Source organism: Dromiciops gliroides, chromosome 2, assembly GCF_019393635.1.
Source record: "Dromiciops gliroides isolate mDroGli1 chromosome 2, mDroGli1.pri, whole genome shotgun sequence".
In the NCBI taxonomy this organism is placed as follows: Eukaryota; Metazoa; Chordata; class Mammalia; order Microbiotheria; family Microbiotheriidae; genus Dromiciops; species Dromiciops gliroides.
Window position 1 is genome coordinate 665,243,571 of NC_057862.1, and position 20,976 is coordinate 665,264,546.

Consider the following 20,976-nt stretch of genomic DNA (forward strand, 5'->3'; position numbering starts at 1 on the left):
CTGATTCTTTCAAGCTGGTGACTTGAAATCATTGAGGATGGCAGCCAGGGGGCTTTCTCACCGTTCCCTCCCTTATAATAGGTTTCCATTCCATTTATCCACTTTGTTCCAGCTCTTCCTGTCTGGAGATCATTACCTTTGGTAGAGAAAACAGAAGCAAAAGAGTTTCCCTGTCAAAATCTTTTTCATTTGGCCAAAGTCTGGTGACAAATCATTTTAGAGCCACACTCCTCCCTGCCCCCCCCCCAAAAATCCAAACCCTCCCTCTTTAATGTCACTCAGATGACGTACATCTCTCCAGCCCGATGGTGAGCAGAGTTCCTGACAAGCCCAGGTTTTACCTGCATTTTAGTGATGTGGTACTGATGGGCACAGAGAGCATTGAGGTAGAGTCTCCAGAACAATTTGCCCTGTCCTTGCAGCCCCATTAGCAGAAGGGCTTTGTCCTTCCTCTCCCCTCAAGAGCTGCCCTGTTTCTACCTCAAGGGACTTTCTCCTCTTCAGTAACACCCCCCCCCCCCCCCCCCGCCCAATCTCAGTTCCATCAGTAATTGGGGAGGTTGTGCTCTGCTTGTTGCTGTTGCCCATCACTGGATGAAGGCCTCGCTTGGCCTATTTTGCTCCCCACACTATTAGGGTTCCTAGCACCCTCACTAACCAGACACTCCCCCCACCCCCATATCTCTTCCCTTTTATACAGAGAAACGGTGTACTTGTGTACTGGATTCAAATGCTGCCTCTAACATATACTGGCTGTGGAACCCTGGACAACTCACTTAACCTCTTTAAATGGTCTGTAACCAGATTGATCTGCATTGGGAAAAGGAATTCCTCCCTGGGAACTCCCAATACTCATGAACTCACAGCTCCTATCCAAGAAACAAATGACATACTAACATTATTCCCAGTAGATGGGAGCGTCTCAAATCTTTCCCGTAGCCTCCTCCCTCTCCTCCTCCACAGAGCCCCATGGGGATCCTCCCCAGTGAGATAGGAGACGCTTAATGAATACTTGCCGATTGAGTGAATAACGGGGAGCATCCTTTCACTTGCCACTGGTATGTCTAGATCTCTATTAATGAAGCCTCAGCTCTTGCCTCCCCTGTCCCCCTGATCCTGAGGGACAGTTTCCCTCTGTATTTCATCAAGGGACTCTGCTCCCCTCTGCAACAGTTCATCCCCCACCCTTCCCTCTCACCAGGGGCCAGCTTTTCCTCCTCGGCGTCACTAGGTGGTGCTGTAGGACTGCATGTGTTTGGGGCGTACCCTTGTCTGAGGGGTACCGGGGAGCTGAGACGCTGCTCAGGTGGCCAAAGCACCTTTTAATATGGCCTGGCCTTCACACAGCGGCTTCCTTGCCCGGCATGGGCTTTGACATTAGGCCGACCTGGGCATCCTCACAGCGTTCGTGTTCCTGCTCACTGTCCCTTTTTTTAAGCAGGAGGAAGATGGGTGGTTAACATTTGTGCTCAGCAGGTACAGGCTGTGTGCTTACTCCTTGACAGGACTGTGCTGCGGGGCCTAGCCTCCTGCGGACAGAAAAGTTGATGGAAAGGTGAACCTCTGGATCATAGATTTGGCGTTGAAGGCCTCACAGGTCACCTTGCTCAGTTCCTTCAGTGACTTGTCCAAGGTCAGATAGGTAACACATGGCAGAGGTGGGACAATAGCCCTCTCCCCTTCTGCTGATGACAAGTGGAGCTTTCCTACCTTAATACACACGTTTGTATTTACTCCCTTAGACTCTTTCCCTTCATGCATATCCTTAGGTTCACTCCTAGACTGAAGTCTTCTCCAATTCACCAGGTTTGGGCCAGAATCCTTTTCTTCTCCCATACTGCCTGCCTTATCTTGTGCTTGATTAGGTGGGTGCAAGCAAAGCTCCTCCCCCCTCCTTGAGAAGGCAAGCAATTTGATGTGGTTTGTACATGTGAAGTCATACAAAACATGTCTGCATTAGCCATGTTGCAAAAGAAAACCCAAACAAGATAAAATAAAATGAAGGGCAAGAAAAGGATGCTTCAATCCTTAGAGTTCACCATTTCTCTCTCTGAAGCTTTTTTTATCATGGATCCTTTGGAATTGTCTTGGATCGTTATCTAGCTTACAGTAGGGAAGTTTGTCATAGTCTTATCATCCTTAAAATGTTGCTATTACTCTGTAACAGTTCTGGTTCTGCTCATTTCACTTTGCACGAGTTCATATAAGCCTTCTCAGGTTTTCCTGAAACCATCCTTCTTGTCATTTTTTATAGCACAGCAGTACTCCATCATAATCATATGCCACAACTTGTTCCCCAGTGGATGGGCATCCCTTCGATTTCTAATTCGTTGCCACCACAAAAAAGAGTTGCTGCAAATATTTTTGCACAAATAAGTGCTTTTACTTTTTCTTTGATCTCTTTGGGGTAAACCTAGTATAGTGGATTTGTGCAGTTTTATAGCCCAGTTCCAAATTCTTCTCCAGAATGGTTGAAGCTATTTCACATCTCTACCAACAATGCATTCGTGGCCCTATTTTTCTATATCCCAGCCAGCATTTGTCATTTTCTTTTTCTGTCATGTCAGCCAATCTGATAGGTATGAGGTGGTATCTCAGAGTTCTTTCAATTTGCATTTCTCTAATAAATAGTGATTTAGGGTATTTTTTCATGGTTATAGATAGCTGTGATTTCTTCTTCTAGAAAACTACCTGTTCGTAGCTAATCATTCATCCACTGAAGAATAAATACATTATTATTAAATTTGTTATTATAAATTTGTTTCAGTTCCCTAAATATTTGAGAAATGAAGCCTTTATCAGAGAAATTTGCTGTGAAAATGTTTTCTGAGTTTCCTGCTTTCCTTCTAATTTTGGCTGCTTTAGTTTTGTTTGTACAAAGAACCTTTTCATTTTACATAATCAAAATTATCTATTTTATTTCCCGTAATGCTCTCTTTTTCTTTCTCGGTCACAAACTCTTTCCTTGTCCATAGATCTGACAGGTACATTTTTGCATGCTCCTCTGATTTACTTATGTCACCCTTTACATCTAAATAATTTATTCATTTTGATATTATCTTGGCATACAGTGTAAGATGTTTGCTATACCTAGTTTCTGTCTAACTGCTTTCCAGTTTTCTCAGCAATTTTTGTCAAATAGAGTTCGTGTCCCCAAAGCTTGAATCTTTGGGTTTATCAAACACTAGATTACTATGGTCTTTTACTGCTGTGTCTTGTGGACCTAATCTATTCACTGATCCACCACTCTGTTTCTAAGCCAGTACCAGATTGTTTTGATGCTCACCCCTTTAAAATACAATTTGAGATTTGGTATGGCTAGTTCACCTTCCTTCACATTTGTTTTCCATGAATTCCCTGGATATTCTTGACCTTTTCTTTATCCACATGAATTTTGTTATTATTTTTTGTAGCTCTATAAAATATTTTTTGGTAGTTTGATTGATGGGGCACAAATAATTAAATTAATTTAGATAGAATTGTCTTTTTTATTATATTGGCTCTTCTTACCCATGAGTAATTAATATTTTTCCAGTTCAGATCTGACTCTATGTGTGAAAAGTCTTTTGTAATTGTGTTCCTGGGTTTGTCTTGGCAGGTAGACTCCCAAAAATTTTATTGTCCACAGTCACCCTTATCTATCTATCTGTCTATTTATTTGTTTGTTCGTTCATTCCATTCATTCATTCATTATGTATTTATTTTGTGGGGCAGTGAGGGTTAAGTGGCTTGCCCAGGGTCACACAGCTAGTAAGTGTCAAGTGTCTGAAGCTGGATTTGAACTCAGGTCCTTCTGAATCCAGGGCTGGTGCTTTATCCTCTGCTCCATCTAGCTGCCCCAGTCCACAGTTATTTTAAATGGAATTTCTTTATCTCACTGCTGAACTTTGTTGGTAATATATAGAAATGCTGATGATTTGTGTGGGTTTATATTATATCCTGCAACTTTGCTAAAGTTGTTTATTATATCAACTAGTTATTTAGTTTATTATCTAAGTATTTCATCATATTGTCTGCAAAGAGTCATAGGTTAGTTTCCTCATTGCCTATTCTAATTCCTTCAATTTCTTTTAGAACAATATTGAATAATAGTGGTGATAATGGACATGCTTGCTTATTGGAAAGGCTTCTAGCTTATTACCATTACAGATAATGCTGGCTGATGGTTTCAGATAGACACCACTCCTCATTTTATCCTATCATTTTTTCCCATGCTTTTCAGTGTTTTTAATAGGAATGGGTATTATATTTTGTCAGAAGCCTTTTCTGTTTCTCTTGAGAAAATCATGGTTTTTTGTTGGTTTTGTTATCAATGTGGTCAGTTGTGCTGATGCATTCCTGTCATGAATCTCACCTGGTCATCTTATATGAGCTTTGTGAAATGTCGCTGCATCTCTTGGCTAGTATTTTATTTAAAAATTTTGCACCATTTTTTTAATCATCAATTTTTGCATCAGTCAATTAGGGACATTGGTCTATAGTTTTCTTTTTCTGTTTTTGTTCTTCTTGGTTTAAATATCAGCACCATATTTGTGTCATAAAATAGATTGGGTTGGACTCCTTTTTTTACCTATTTTTTTCAAATAGTTTATATAGTATTTGAATTAATTGTTCTTTAAATGTTTGGTAGAATTTACTAGTGAATCCATCTGGCCCTGGGGATTTTTTCTTAGAGAGCTCATTGATGGCTTGTTCAATTTCTTTTTCTAAAATGATGTTATTTAAGTATTCTATTTCCTCTTCTGTTAATCTGGGTGATTTATATTTTTGTAAATATTAATACATTTCACTTAGATTGTCAGATTTATTGGCATATCATTGGGCAAAATAGCTCTTAGTAATTGCTTTAATTTCATCTTCATTGGTGGTGAATTCATTTTTGATACTGGTAAACTTGGTTTTCCTTCTTTTTAAAACAAATTAAATAAACCAATGGTTCATGTTACTTTTTTTCTTTATAAAACCAGCTTCTAGTTTTATTTATTATTGATTCACTGTTTTTTTGCTTTCAATGTTATTAATGTCTTTTAATTTTCAGAATTTCCAATTTAGCATCTAATTGGGGATTTTTTTCACCTGTTCTTTTTCTAGTTTTTAAAGTTAGATGCCCAATTCATAGATCTCTTTCTCTTTTTTTTATTGATTTAAGCATTTAGAGATGTAAAATTTCCCCTAAGTACTGCTTTGGCTGCATCCTATAAATTTTGGCATGTTGTTGTCATTCTCTTTGATGAAATTATTTTTTGTTTCTATGATTTGTTCTTTCACCCACTCATTCCTTAGGATTAGATTATTCAGTTTCCAATTAATTTTTAATCTATGTTTCCACAGTTTCTTGTTGATTATCATTTTTATTGCATTACAGTTTGAAAAGGATGCATTTAATATTTCTGCTTTTCTGCATTTGGTTGTGAGGTTTTTATGCCCTAATAAATGGTCAGTTTTTGTGAAGGTGCCATGTGATGTTGAATAAAAGGTATACTTCTTTCTCTTCCCATTCTCTTTTCTCCAGAGGTCTATCACATTTAACTTTTCTAAAATTCTGTTCATTTCCCACCTTCACTTTAACATTAGGAGGCCAACTTTGTTTAAGGCAAAGCAAGTTGGAAACATCCTAGATGCTTTGGAACACAGTCTGGGGCACCCTGTGGCTCTGAACATCTGGGGGAAAGGGAGGGCTGGGTCCTCTGACTTGGTGGGACTGGGGCTTGTGGTCCCACTCACTCTCTTTGATGTTTCCCCCCCAGGAGGCAGAGTCTTCTGTTCCAATGGACCGCTCCTTTCTTGCCATGATTCCAGGCCAGTCCCTCACAGAGAAGCTCTATGGCATTTGGATCCGCCTTCAGAGCCATGTCAATATTGTGTTTGATAGTGACATGGACAAGTTAATGATGGAGAAGTACCCCGGCATCCGGCAGGTGAGTGACCGGTCATCTCCCCTGCCTCTGGGGAGGGCCACATACATACAGCGAGACAGCGCCCGCTTCTCATCCATTTCCTTTGTCTCCCTTACCCCAAAAGATCCTGGAGAAGAAGGAAGGCTTGTTTCGGAAGCACATGATGGGGAAGCGTGTCGACTATGCCGCTCGCTCAGTCATCTGCCCAGACATGTACATCAACACCAATGAGATTGGGATCCCCATGGTGAGTCAAGGGGCTGAAGGGCTGCCGCGGGCCGGGGGGAGTGGTCTGCACAGGCTCCAGGAGGGAGGGCCTGAGTGTCTGCCCACTTGCGTGCAGGTAGTTGGCATTCAGGGACACAAACACATACCTCTTAACTCCTGCTTGGCCCCAGCCCACTCACCACCCAGAGGACTCCTGCCCACCCGTCCCTGTGCACGCCTCAAAGAGAGGTCAGAGCCAGGCTGCTGGAGGGAGTGCAGGCTTGGGAATCGGCAGCTTTCCACGTGTGTGTCAGCTCTTTCTCCTCTGTGAGACAGGGACATTAATAGCTCCCTCGTGGGGTGATTACACCCAGATGAGATGGCGTTTGTGGGAAACTTTGCAAACTCAGTGCTCTTGATGAATATCAGTTGTTATTAGTATTTACTTTGCTGCCTGAGCCCAAATGCAGCCAAGCCCAGCTGGAAAGAAGCATTTCTTTCCCTCTGTTCCTGGCTTCTCGCGCGCAGTAGGTATTTCACAGATGCTTGTCCTTATCTTCACCAGACAGCAAGCTGTGCCTCAGTCTCCCTCCTTTACTTCACTGGGCCTTCACAGTAACCCTGTGAGGTTGGGAGGGTCCCCACCCATTTTAGGGCCCTACGAGGAGGCCAGCCTTGGGGTTGAAGTGTGAGGGCTCCTGGAGGCCGCTTCTTCCAAGCCTCTTGGCTTGCCAGTGGAAGGCCCTGTGTGTGCAGTCCCTTGCCCTGGGCTGGGTAGCACAGCCCCTAGTTGAACCCCATTATTTTACAGATGAAAGATGTGGATGGATACGCAACCTGCTAAAGGTCACCCATAGGATCATAGGCCCCTAGATCTAGAGTCCCAAGGGACAGATAAGGAAAGAGACCCCAGGAGGTGAAGGGATTTAGACAGGGTCCCCTGAACCCAGATCACCTGACCTCCCAAGGCCACGCCCCATAGCTCCTCCCCAGGAGCTGCCCTCAGGGGTCCAGTTACGGTTTCCTCTTCCTGCTAGTTCTCTAGCTTTGTCAGGTTAGCGCCATCCCTCATTAACAGCCGCCTGCCCTTGGACTTTGGTTTCATTATACCTCTGGGTTGCTAATGAGGCAACAGTTGAATTCCCTCCATGGGGAGCTGGATTTCCTTCCTTCCCTGTGGTGCTCTCCGGGGTTTGTGGAGTAATGACAATGAGCGGAGTCGAAGCCCACAGATCGCGGCTTGGATGCCAGCTGCCTCATCTCTCCAGGGGCTGCTTAGGCTCCATGGGGGGAGCTTGGAGAGGTAAGCCAGAGGACTTGTGGCCCCATGCCAGCCAGACCCCTGGGGAAAGGAATCCTCTGCCGGAGAACGTTGGGGACAGTGGAGTAAAGAGAGTCCCATTCCAGAGTCTGGCCCATTGCTCTCCATGGCAAGGCCTTGACTTTGCGCCAGCCCCTAGCCAGCGTGGCAGCAGCCCCCCAGACTCCAGAGTGTCTCAGGGACTTGGATGTTGCTGAGCATCACAGAGGACGGGTTTGATTTAGCATCTTGGCGGGGATCGTAGATGAGGCTCTGGCCGTGAGGTCAAGGAGGCTGCATTTCATGTCTCACCTCAGGCTCGTGCTGTCTCTGTGACCGTGGGCAAGTCATTTCATCTCTGAGAAGCCTCAGTTTCCTCCTATGTAACAGTTAAAGTCAGTCCTTGCAGTGGCTCCCTCAGAGTTGTAGTGGTGTTTTAGTGCAATTGTGTATATAAGGCATCTTGCCAGCCCAGGGGCACCGGACACTTGGGATGATTATTGTCTTTGCACTGGACCTGTGACCTCGCTGCTGGAGGGAGGAACTCAACCAATGCAGATGCACATCTGTTCTGCACCGAGAGGGGGACTGACTTGGCTTGGGTCACACGGCTAGTATGTGTCTGAGGGGGGATTTGAACCTAGGTCTTCCTAACTCCAAGTTCATCACTCTATCCACTCCTCCAGGGTGCCTCTAATCTGCATTGGTATAGAGAGTTTCCTCAACTAGATGTTCCCTAGACTAATAAAAGAATAGATCTGGTTTAAAAAAATGTGTTGTCCACACAGCTAAATGCAGGAATGGAGGCTCCTGAGGAGGAAGGCAACCGCTGAAGAAGAGTTTTGTAGCTTCTTGCCCAGTGTCGTAAGGCTTGTGTCTGTTTTCAGGTGTTTGCCACAAAACTCACCTACCCTCAACCGGTGACTCCATGGAACGTGCAGGAGCTGAGACAAGCGGTCATCAATGGCCCCAATGTGCACCCCGGGGCCTCGATGGTCATCAATGAGGATGGGAGCCGCACAGCTCTCAGCACCGCTGACGTGGCCCAGCGGGAGGCCGTGGCCAAGCAGCTGCTCACCCCTGCCACTGGCGCACTGAAGCCCCAAGGAGCAAAAGTTGTAAGTGCCATCTGGATTTATCCTGCCAACACACCTCCTCTTTACCTACACTTTCACTCGATTCCAGGGCTGTAGCCATCCTATCAAGTTGCTTCTGAAATACAAGCATTGTCTTTGGTCTTCCTCTCTTTGGCCATGTTGGCCAGCTCCAAGGGGAGCTTCCTGTGATTCATACTGGGGGGTGGGGGGAACTGTGCTTTTCACACCCAGTTAGTACAGGAGGTGGGGGGAGGGGAGGAGAGAAGGTAGATATAAACATACCTGGCTTCCAGGGCCACCTCTTTCATTGGGTTTTCTCGACATATCCATGTTCTTTCCTTTGATGATCTCCTGCCTCCCATAACACTTGGCACTCGGTTCTACTTTGCTGTTGTATTTTCCACAGGGTCTAGTCCAGTCCTGAGCACATTGGTGGGAACTCAGTAGAATACTCAAATGCATAAAATAAGATACATTGGGTCACAAGGGAAACCAAGCATATGGAAACACAGTTATCAGAGTATTAAGAATTTTAAGAATTTCCGATAGGCTTAATGATTGAACATGGATAGCCTGTATCAGATTGCTCGCTGTCTTGGGGAGGGGGAGGGAGAAAAATCTGGAACTCTAAATCTTACAAACATGAGTGTTGAAAACTATCTTTCCATGCTATTGGCTGAGAGGGAGAAAAGAGCTCACCTGTCAGGGGAGCCTCGAGGATAGCGTTGGCACAGGGAGTAGGATGGAGAGAGGGGATGGGGGCTCTCGGCTTCATGAGGGCAGGGACGGTTTGCCTTTTGCTTCTGTATGTCTGGCTCTGAGCACAGGGCCTTGCACACGCTGGATGTTTAACAAAGGCTGTGGAATCGAACTGAAAGTGACCAGTGAGGTGGGTTAGGGAGTGCGGCCCCCTCATCCTTGGGAGGCCGGGTTAGCACCGCTGGGGATGGAGGTGCCCGGTGTGGCTGGCAGGAGCTGCCCCATTTAGCTCAGCTCACCAGGTGTGTCGTAGGCTTCTCCCGTGTGAGAGCCTCTGATCTGGGCCCAGAGTTAGGAGGACCTGAGTAAAATATGGCCACAGACACGTCCTAGCTGGGTGACCCTGGGCAGGTCCCTTAGCCCTCCCTTTTGGCCTCGGTTTCCTCGTCTGTCAGTGAGCTGGAGAAGGCGATGGCAAAATCCCCCCAGTGTCTCTGCCAAGAAAACCCCAAGTGGGGCCAGGAAGAGTGGGACATGACTGAACAACAATAACAAAATGTGAGAGGCAGTGTGGCTTAGAAGATGGAGAGTTGGCTTCCAAGTCAAGAAAGCCAGAATCCAAGGCTATGTGACCTTGGGCAGATTACTTTGTAACCTCTGTAATCGCTCAGTGCTCTAGGCCAGAGCTATTAAACTTGTCTCTCCAGTAGGGAATGAACCAGAGGTAAATATAATTGGCAAATGTTGAACAAAATAAAGAAAAATACAGTAGAACTTAGCTAATGCTAATTTGTGGTTTTCTACATGTCTTTCTGGCCAGCAGGGATCCATTTCTCTTTGAGGTTCTAGGCCACTCTCTAAGACTCTTAATTGGAGAGGTTTTCTCCTGCTTTTCCCCTTCTGGGAGTGCTTTGTACTGGTCTGGGCCCCCTCTCCTTGCTGGATGCAAGTCACTGGAGGGGGGAGAGTGGGAGGGTTTAGCTGGTTAAAGTTCTCTGGGGGAACACTGAAATTACCTGGTCAGGCTGGGAGGCATAGCAACTTCTGTTCTCTGGGTGTTTGAGGTAGTTCCTTTGCACAGGCTGGAATTTGGAATGGAATAGAATTTAGTAAACAGAGGGGAAAGTGTCCCTTGAAGATGCTCAGCCTGGAGCCTGTGAACTGCTCTGCTCTGAGCACTTTGCCCTTTGCCCTATTCACCTCCTAACTCCTGTTGGGGATTTATAGTTGCTGGCCTGTTTGGCCTGTGTGTTTTCCCATTGTAATTCCCAGCTGCCTCGTTTGTTTAGCTGTGATTCTATCTCTGTCTCCATGAAAGCAAGGTCTTGGGCTGGCCTTAGATTTTTTGGTTTGGGGCCACAGTGCTGAGCAGTTTCTCTCCTGAGAAGCTAAGGACCCGGCCCTTCTAGGTCACTTCAGGCTGAATGACGCACTTGAGCTTCCAAAGCCCTGGCCGGGGCTCATGGGAATTTGTGGAGTCCAAGTCTCCTAGGAAACCTGGACATTTTTAGCTAATAATGTCATTCACGTGGGTGAGTTCCAGGGAGCGCAGAGGGCTGACCTTTGGAAGGTGATTTTCAGAGCTGTCTGCTGACTTCTGAGGTTGGAAATAACCAAGAACTGAGCCAGGCACAGAAAAAACCCAAACAAACAAAACCTTATTGTATGTCTCAGCCTCTCTGGACCAAAGAAACAGTCTGATGGACACTGACCCAGAGCCACTTAACTGAATTGGTCATGTTTCAGTCTTCCTCATTGGACAGAAGCAGTGCCTCAAATTCTGTCTTTTTTTTTTTTTTTTTTTAGTGAGGCAGTTGGGGTTAAGTGACTTGCCCAGGGTCACACAGCTAGTGTTATGTGTCTGAGGCCGGATTTGAACTCAGGTACTCCTGACTCCAGGGCTGGTGCTCTATGCACTGCGCCACCTAGCTGCCCCCGAATTCTGTCTTCTAATCCCTATGTCCTGCCCTGTGGACTTGTCCCCAGGAATGGGAAAAACAGGAACTCTCCTGGCCTGCTTTCCAGTTCTGCTCCCCAAGTCTATACCATTTCTTTTTTTTTTTTTTGGTTGGGAGAGTGAGGGTTAAGTGACTTGCTCAGGGTCATACAGCTAGTGTGCCAAGTGTCTGAGGTCAGATTTGAACTCAGTTCCTCCTGAATCCAGGGCCAGTACTTTACCCACTGTGCCACCTTGCTGTCCCCACCTATACTCTTTCAGCTGAAAATCTTGCCTCATATGCCATGAAAGATTTGAGGCCATTCTCTGAAAGTTCTGTCTTCTCCCCTCCTCCTTATATCACTTCACTCAGATGGCTGCTGCCACTATTTTCTCCTTCACTCTCACATAGTGAGGCATCTTCATCAAGGTCAATCATTGCTCCCTTCATCCCATCTTCAGTCCATTGCCCCCTTTTAATTTCCCCCCTCCCACTTATCTTCATTCTCTCCCTGTCTGCTGACTCCTTCCTTATTGCCTACAGGGAAGCCCCTGTCTCTCCCATCCTCCTTTCTTCCCTCCCTTTTCAGGCTTTCCCCTCTCCTCACCCACTCCCCTATAGGCGCTTCTCTTTCTGACACCACAAGGGTATGACGATCTTTGTGTGTGGCTGAGGTGGAATAGCTCAGGGGAAGTGCTCCAGCGTGAGCGCAGGAGTTGGAGAGGTGAGGACAATTAAAAGCCAGGTACTGAACTCATTGAGGAAGGAAGGGGGATGACCTGGGGGTCTGTAGACAGCAGCTACTGGGATTTTGATTGGGTGGTTGATGGGAATAGCATGAACTTCATAGGAAGAGAGGCTACTGGATGGTGGAGGAAGGAGCCTTCCAACCCCCTTGCCTTGACCAGTGAGCTTGAGGGGAGCGAGTGCAAGGTGGCCAAGGAAGCTGGTGTAAGTGGGGATCTGGGCTTCATTAAGAGGCAGTTGGTGGAAGGAGCCAAGTGGAAAAGAGGTAGGCTGCACAGACGTCTGTTGCCTGTGGAGCAGGCATTCAGAGGGCATAGCCGGGGGGCTGGCTGGGCTCAGGTGGAAACTTTGGCGTGGGAGGGTTAAGGGGGATGGGATGAGGAATCAGGAAAAGCTTGTGAGTGCACGATCATGCATGTGTGACTTCACGAAGAGTTGGATGTGACTGAACAACAACATTCTGAAACACACAGGGATGAAATACTCATTTTAGTTTACAGTCTCTCTGTTCGGTGGGATGTGTGGTGCAGGAGACAGTGTTGCTAGGGCCCATACCTGAATTTAGCTTCTTGAGCCACAGATGCCCCGGGCGTCAGTCGGCTCCTGTCCCACTCTGCTGTGTTCTGCCCAGGTGTGTCGTCATGTGAAGAATGGGGATGTTCTCCTGCTGAACCGCCAGCCCACCCTACACAGACCTTCCATCCAGGCCCACCGGGCCAGAATCCTGCCTGCGGAGAAAGTCCTGCGGCTGCACTACGCCAACTGCAAGGCGTACAACGCCGACTTTGATGGAGACGAGATGAACGCTCATTTCCCCCAGAGTGAGCTGGGCCGGGCCGAGGCCTACATCCTGGCCTGTGCTGATGAGCAGTACCTGGTGCCCAAGGTAGGCCAGCTGTGTGGGTGCCCAGTGGAGAAGGGTCTGGAGTGACGGGCGCCGGGCGAGGCTCCAGCGGCACGAGGATGGAGCGTAAGCCGCTCATCCGCAAGAGAGCAGTTTTCTGTCAGGGAGACAACGCGGGCATTGATAATTACATCTAGGCTAAGTGCAGGGGAACCCGGGGGGGGGGGGGGGTCAGAAAGGGCTTGTGTTGAGGTGGCCTTGGAACTGAGACCAGAGGGAGCTGGGAGGCTGCCCAGCCCGAATGCGGCTGAACCGGGAGCCACCTCTAACACCAGGCCTGCTCTCCTTGGTGCTAGGCTCTGCCCCTCCCTAGTTTGGGAAGCCTGTACAGCTACCAAGGGACTCTTCTCTGTGCAGACTTGGTGGTAAGAACATGCGCGTGTGTGTGTACAGAAGCACACGCAGATCGAGGACCCTGCACGGTTTCTAAGAGACCCCAGGGGCTAAAAACACTACCTTGATAGTAAACGGTATGGAATTATAAGCAGGCGTGTGTGTGTGTGTGTGTGTGTGTGTGTGTGTGTGTGTGTGTGTATTTCTATGAGCAAATCCGTGTCTGTTTCCGTGTATAAATAGAAGCCCCCATTCCCCTGAGGTGGGCCGTGTGGAATGGCTGCTCACTAGGTCTCTCCATCCCCATAGAATCTCTTTGGCTCCCTGAGTCCCTCAGAAACTGTGAAAGGGCTTTGTTCTGTCCCTGCATCCACAAGGGAGCTTGGGAGGGGTGACCCACGACTCCTCAATAGCTATATCCCAGGGAAGGGGTTGAGAGAATTTGGACTTCAGAATTTTAAAAAGTGAAGGTTAGAAATTGTTCTTACATGTAAGTGGAAAAAATAAAGCATCCAAAACTGATCCTCCCCCCCCCCCATCCCCCCCAAGGGTTGAGGAATTGATAGCTGAGCACTCTCCTTTAGTCCGGCTTTGATCTGAAAAGAGCCTTTCACAGTGACTTAGAAGGGTCATGGGCAAGTCAGCTGAGCCGGCGCCTGGACGCTGGGGAAGAATGAGTCTTCAGAAGCAGATTTAAATGGGGGCTGGGGGGGAGCGTGGATCTTCTCCAGTCCTCTGGCATGTGACCCTTTGTGGCTCAGAATTGCGGACAGGCCTGGGTCTGTGACCGATCTGGGAGACACAGGTGAGGTCCCTCGTGAGCCCTTCTGGCTGCTCTGGGTGGCCCCGGAGCCGTCTCCTGCGGCCCGGGGTCTGTGAACACTTCTGTGTTCTCCGGGATGGTGCTGAGCCCCAGGTCAGCCAAAAGCTCGGATGGCAGCCTGGCTGGGCTGGGGATCGTTACCATCCTAGAGCTGGCCGGGCCTCCCAGGCCTCTGACGGCCGGGCCGGGGCTGCTGCTCCCCACCCCCCACACACCCCCTTGGCCCCTGGCGCCCACATCCAGCCAGTTTGTGCTCACAGGGCTGCCTGGGCCCTGGTAGGTAGCAGCCCTGTGAGGCGGGTAGCATGGGTGCTGTTATCTCCCTTAGCAGCAGAGGGAGCTGAGGCACAGGAAGGCTCTGTGGCCTGCCCAGGGACAGGTGGCCAGCGTCAGCTGTGGCCCAGGTCCAGGTGTCCTGGCTCCCTAGTGGAGGTGCCTCCTTTTTCCCTGTCTACTCTCAAGGATGCAGAGCCATGGGCCCTGGTGATGATCCTGGAATCCTGCTTCCAAGTGTCTTGATCTCACTCTTCTTCCCTCCCTTCTCCTCCAACACACATGCTTGCTCACGTGCCCCTCCTTTCTGCTCCCACTGAAGGGCCTTGTCCTCCTGGGGGATGCTCATGAGCTCTGGGCCCCCGAGAAGCTGGCATGGGGCTGGCAGGGACACACCCAGGGAGCTGGTGGGGAGCCCTGCCCTGTCACCAGAGATTCTGGAGGAGGTTAGGGAGCTGAGCTGGTGAGATCTAGGAGACAGTGCTGGGCTAGGAGTCTGAGGACCCGGGTTCAAATTCTGCTTCTGCCATTCACATCTGTGTTAGATGACTTAGAATTTCTGAGCTTTTGTCCCCTCCCCTGAATAAGGAGAGTAATCTCTGAAGATGGGGTGGGGATAAAGCCATTAGCAAACCAAAAAGCACCATGTGGGTGTAGACTCGTCCAGGCCCACAAGTTTTCATAGTTGTCTAGCTAAGAGTCCAGTTATTTAAGTTGTGAACAAAGTGCTGTGGGCTGCTTGCCCCAGGCTTTCACCCCGCCCACTCTGGCTTAGAGCCCAGGACCCCCATCCCCCAACATCTCTTGACTCTGGGCGTGCTCTCAAGAGTGCTCGCTCCCCTTCACTCAGTCTGCCCCTGCCCACCTCCCAGGCTTCCCAGCCAAAGTCCTACTGTCTACAGGAAGCCTCCCGCCAGCCCCTTTTGGAGCCTGCCCTTTTCATTATTTCCTGGTGATCTGGGCTGCCACGTAGATTGAGAGCTAGAAAGGGCCTTGCGGGGCCACCCAGTCCAGACCCCTTGTTTTATCATTTGAGGTCATGGGGGCCCACAGTGTTGACTCGCCCGAGGAGCAAGAGGCCCAGTGATGGCCCTCCATGGTACTCGGGGGGAGTCCCAGAGATCCTGTGGATGACGCGCTGTAGCTGGCATAAGGTAGCATATAAAAGTCGGCCCTTTTTTGTGGAGCCCGGGTTTTTATATCACGGACATTTTTGTTCTATCGTCTGCATCTCTCCCTCCCCCCTCCCAGAGAGCCGTCCCTTAGGACCAAGACTAAAAGATGGGAAGACTCTGGCAGCATCAGAGGCTTCTGGCCCGGCCCCTCCCCTCTGCCAAGAAGGGAGGCACTTTCCTGGGCCCGCTCCTGCTTCCCGGCAGCAGTTGCTGTCGGTCGCCTTGTGGGGGTGGTCGGCGTGCGCAGGGCTTGCTCTCCTCGGTTCATCGCCATGTCCCCACAGATCTCTGCAGCAGATTCTCACCCTGCTCCAGAGCCACGCTCCTATTGGCCACCAATCTCTGCACATCCATCCCCTTCTCAGTGCGCTCACACTGCGCTGCTGAATAGCCCGGGCCTCAGGTTCTTCCTCTTTGAACTGTACAAGTATTACTACTCCCTCCTTAGCTCCTGGAGTTGGGAGAAAAGCGCTTTGCAGACCCTGCTGTGCTTTATGCATGGACGTGATTAATTCCAGATTTAAGAAACATAATTATAAAAATATGTTTTAAAAAAAATAATTCAGATGCAGTCTGTAGATACCTGAATGGCCTCCCCAACCACTGTAATGCCCGTCCAAAACACTTGTGTGAATTCCTTTTTAACAAGTGACAGTCATTCCAGGGACATTTGTTTTTATAAAGTCATTCGAACACCTCCTATATCACCATGAATAAACACCAGAGCCAGGGCCAGAAATCGATGGCGGTTAAAGGCATCAAAGGAAGTTAAAGCCTCTTCCTCCCTGTCGCACGAGGTTTATATGATGGGCCTTGTTTCCTGTTCCCAACTGCTAGTGTTTCTCCCCCCCCCCATTTTGTGTCTGACTCCCTTGTATCCTACATTTATTCTATGTGTGCTCATACATGGGTGTTGTATCTCTGGGTGGATTCTAAGCTTCTTGAGGACAGGGGACGTTTCTTTTTTAATCTTCCTATCACCAGTGCCCAGCACCCGGTGCATAATAGATGCATCTGGTGGACTGACTGATGTACTGTGAGCCTAGAACGCCGACAGCCCCTGTGGAGGGTCCTCCAGCCACTCAACAAGCGTCCGTCAAGCACCCCCGGTGTCCCAGGCACAGTGCTGGCCGATGTCCCTGCTCCCAGAGAGCTCCCAGCCTGAGCTCCTGTTCAGTGGGGCGAGGCCCCTGGGAGACGCTGCGCACGCTGCTGGCCAGTGGCCACGCTTTCTCTTCTGGCGCGTGCTGGGTATTGGCTGGTGAGACCACAGTGTGGGACGGACCTGGAGTCAGTGAGTCAGGGGTGGCAGTGTGATGGAGGACGTGCCCCTCGGGTGCCAACATGAAGGGTAGCCGGTGGTGCCAGGGCCACCTGCCCGGTGTTTTGTGCCTGCTTTGGGTGGGAGACACAGACCAGTCAAGTCAGGAAAAGTAGAGACAGAGGTTGCACTTGTCGGGGGGGCCTGGAAGCCAGCCTTGCCTCTGACAGTATCTTTTCCTCTTCCCCTGCCCTTGTCTCTGCTCTGTCAGGACGGCCAGCCGCTGGCCGGGCTGATCCAGGACCACATGGTTTCCGGAGCCAGGATGACCACCCGGGGCTGCTTCTTCACCCGGGAGCAGTACATGGAGCTTGTGTACCGAGGACTGACGGACAGAGTTGGGCGAGTGAAGGTCCTACCTCCTGCCATCCTCAAGCCCTGCCGGCTGTGGACGGGAAAGCAGGTGAGAATCAGCCATCGGCCCTGGGCCTTTCAGTCCAAGAACATTCTCCCTGGCAGGAAAAAACGCAAGATGCCGGCCGAGGGCGGGACTTGGGTCCCCATCCTGAGAACCTGCTCTCTCTGTTACCGCTGGCCTTGGGTCATGCTGAGCTCACTGGATGGCGCTGCCCGAGGGCGGGACTCGTTGGCTCCTCCCCGCCCCCCCCCCATGCCATCTGAGTTGAGAAGCGAGCCCTCCAGGCTTCCCCAGCACTTCCTCCCTTTCCTCCCACCAGAATCTGTCTCTTCCTTCTTCAGAGCCAGACTCAGAGCCAGCAGGGTGTCTAGTCTAACCCCTGCATTTGGAAGACAAGAGATCAGAGGCTCAGACGCAGTAAAAGTCAGTGGCAGAGCCGGGATCTGAGTCCGGCTCTGCCTCCCGTGTCCTGCAGGCCTCCACACTGGCTGCCTGGAGGCTCTTTCAAAGGCTAAGGCATCAGGCCCACACTCCAGGACTGCATGCCGGCAATTGGATATAGCGGAGCTTATCGCCAATGGCTGGGGTTCTCTGGGGCACAGTGGAGCGGGTCAGGCCAGGTGGAGATGGAATCATCTTAGAGATGAGAAAAGGAATGGTAACGTTTGTAAAGTGCTTAGCGCCATTGCCGGCATGCAGTAGGTGCTGTTAGGATGTGGCATGGGGACAGTTTGCGTACAAGGTGGTGAGATCGAACGACTGGCATTGGGTGGAAGGGGCGTGCTGCCCACAGAACTCCAAGGGCCAGAAGCCAACCCAGAGACTTGGTCTCAGGGGCCAGTCTTGTATCCTAGCGTCTTGGAGTGTGGGCCTGATGCCTTAGCCTTTGAAAGACCCTCCAGGCAGCCAAATGCAGGGGTTAGACTAGGCACCCTGCCGGCTCTAAGTCTGGCTCTGAGAGCCACTCTGGTGGCCCCCTGGCCTTTTGGAGAGGGGAATGCAGCTTATGCAGGCCTACCCACAACCTCCCTTCGGTGGTCCTCAGCTCTGCCCCAGGGTTGCATACCGAGGTGTGCTGTGAGGTGTGGACCTCATGTCCCTCATCTGTAAAGTGGGGCTCATGGCACCTGCCTCCCGGTGTTATTGTTAGGTTCACATGAGTAAACTTTGGGGCTTGCTGAGCTGTGGTCATTTGCATGTGGTCTGGGCCATGGCAGGCTCAGTCCTCTTGGCTTTTCCCTGCTTGGATATAGTTTAGGTGAAACTCTTTTGCGATCTCATCTAGGAGACTCCGTACACTTCCGGACCTGCCACCTCCCGGCCTCTTCTGGAGTGCTTGCTGGGACACAGTGGTGACAGGCCTGGCCCTTCGTGATCTGGGAAGGCAGGCCTGGACACGTTGCCTCCCAGCTGCTTCTAGAGGCTCCCTTAACACACACACACACACACACACACACACACACACACACACACACACCTTGTCCAGGTGCCCAGTGGGCCCCGAGACATATCACCTGCACGTCCTGAAGGGAGACTTGGAAGCGTCTAATCAACACCTCCAGTCCCAGCTGGGTACTCCCTGTCCCCAGCCTCCTCCCCAGACCTCATCAGAAGCAGGCCTCCTTTTGTTTCAAACCTCTTCCTCTCTCTATCTTGGGCACTCCCGGCCTGACTCTGGGTGACTCTTCACTCTGGGCCATCCTTCCTGGGACTGCTCACGATCTCAAGTCACGGGTCTTGGCGGCAGCGCTCACAATCCTCCTTCCTCCCCTTTGTCACCTCCAGTCTCTCCTCAGCAGCCTCTCCTCCTCCGAGGTTCAGGATATCCCGGGGGACCCCGTCCTGATCCTGGTGGCTGTCCTCTGCCTACCCCCCAATACTCCTCCTCCCTCCTTCCTCAGCTGGCCCAGTGCCTGGCTCCCAGTCTTCTCCTCCCCCATCTCCTGCTCTTGTGCCAGGGCACTTCACTTCAATACCCTACTTTTCCTGGTTCCTACTGCTTCCATTCCCATGACCTCCTCTTCAACTTCGCCTTGACTATGCACAGGGATGTTCAGATCCTTCATCCCGCCATGTTGTGTGTTAGATTTCCAGTGTACAAACTTGGAAATTCTTTTATCCAGTCCCAAGCTTTGATCATTCTACATCTCCCTGCACCTTCTCACTGCTAACCCCAAGTCAGGGGTGGAGGGTGGAACTCCCACGTCTGATGTTAGACTCCTAATGTGTGGGCCCCACTGCCCTCGATGGTGAAAAATATAGGTTCTACAGGCATTTATTTATAGGTGCTTTGTTGTCTTCTTCCTGGTCTCATCCTTCAGTGCCCTCAGGAAGATGTGGCTTAGGGGGTGTCTTGCCAAGCGTTCCTTAGTTTTCAAAATTCACTTTTATAAGATTTTGAGTTCCAAATTCTTCTCCTTCCCCCCTCCCCAAGATGGCAAACAATCTGATAGAGGTTATATTATGTACAATCGCATTAAACATATTCCCACATTAGTCATGTTGTAAAAGAAGAATCAGAACAAAAGGGGAAAACCTCAAAAATCAAACAAAGAAAATAGAAACAATATGGTTCGATCTGCATTCAGATCGCACAGTTCTTTTTCTGGACATGGAGTCTTTTTAAATTGTCTTGGACTATCGCACTGCTGAGAAGAGCCAAGTCTATCACAGCTGATCATCACACCGTGCTGCCGTTACTGTGTACAGTGTTCTGGTTCTGCTCCCAAGTGTTCCTTAAACACGTTTTTCCTTTGACGGCTTCTCACTGCCTAGGAGTCAGTGCTTTGCATGGTCTTTCACGGTCCTCCATCAGATTGTTAAAAGGAGTTTAAATTCTAAACGCTTGTGGCCTCTGGCTGCCATATCTTTGCACATGGCCAGAAAAGCAAACTAAAGCGGTTTATGTACTCTTAGGGGCCCCTTCTTCTTGAAGTGGATTTATATTGTTGGGTTTATTTTTAAATTTCCTTTTTATTATTATGAACTTGACAGATATCAGCGAATGCAAACATTTCCTCGTACGAGTAAAAATAGGCAAAGAGGACGGCATAGGATGTTATAAATCTCCCCTCTGCGGCTTCGCTGATCCTCATGATAGAGTATGGGAGTGTGTGTGTGGTTTAGAGTAATAGTTGTTCCCTTTCTGAACGTCTTTCTGCTGATTTTTTTAATGCTTCTTTGATGATCTGTTCTCTTTTCTCACTTTCTCATCACCACCTTCCCCCTCTCACCTTCCAAAAACAAATAGGTGCAGTCACAACAAACCAATCCACACATTAACTGTCTCAGAACTGCGCCTTAGGTCCATCGCCTTGCTTCCGGCCTTTTGGAGTATCTGTCGTAGTTCTTAAGTCTTTCACAGTTTTTCCTTTATAGCCTTGTATTTACTTGTCTGAGCTGTTCTTCTGGCCCTACTCACAAACAAACTGCTTCATGTAAATATTTTTGTACCCACGGGCCCTTTCTCTCTTTTTTTGATCTCTGTGCGGTAGAAGCCTAGCAGTGGTATCACTGAGTCAAGGGGGCTGTGCATAGGTTACTAACTTTTGGAGTCTGGCTCCCACTGCCATCCAGAACCGTGGGCCCATTTTATAGCTTCACCTGCAGCCCCTCCAGTTGTTATCCTTTTAGTATCAGAACTTTGATGATCTGATGGATGTGAAATGTTCTTAAAATGTTTATTTCACTTATTAATAATTTTGAACAGTTTTTTAATGATTTCTTCTTTTGTGAACTGGCCATCCATATCCTCTGACCATTTTTTGAGGAATGGCTCTTTTTCTAATATATTTGTATTAATTCCCTATATGCCTAAGATATTAGACATTTATCAGAGAACTTGACCTTAAAAGGCCTTTTCTTTTTTCTTTTTTTTTTTTAGTGAGGCAGTTGGGGTTAAGTGA

At 49.1% G+C, this 20,976-nt stretch overlaps 1 protein-coding gene across 1 annotated transcript in view; it reads left to right on the forward strand.

Annotated features, from left to right (window-relative positions):
• Positions 1 to 20,976, forward strand: part of POLR1A (RNA polymerase I subunit A) — a 70,416-nt gene that overhangs the window by 15,851 nt on the left and 33,589 nt on the right. Inside the window, 5 exon segments of the mRNA XM_043988292.1 lie at positions 5,748 to 5,918; positions 6,022 to 6,144; positions 8,292 to 8,522; positions 12,516 to 12,770; positions 16,925 to 17,116. Of these exon segments, the coding sequence (XP_043844227.1) occupies positions 5,748 to 5,918; positions 6,022 to 6,144; positions 8,292 to 8,522; positions 12,516 to 12,770; positions 16,925 to 17,116 (972 nt within the window).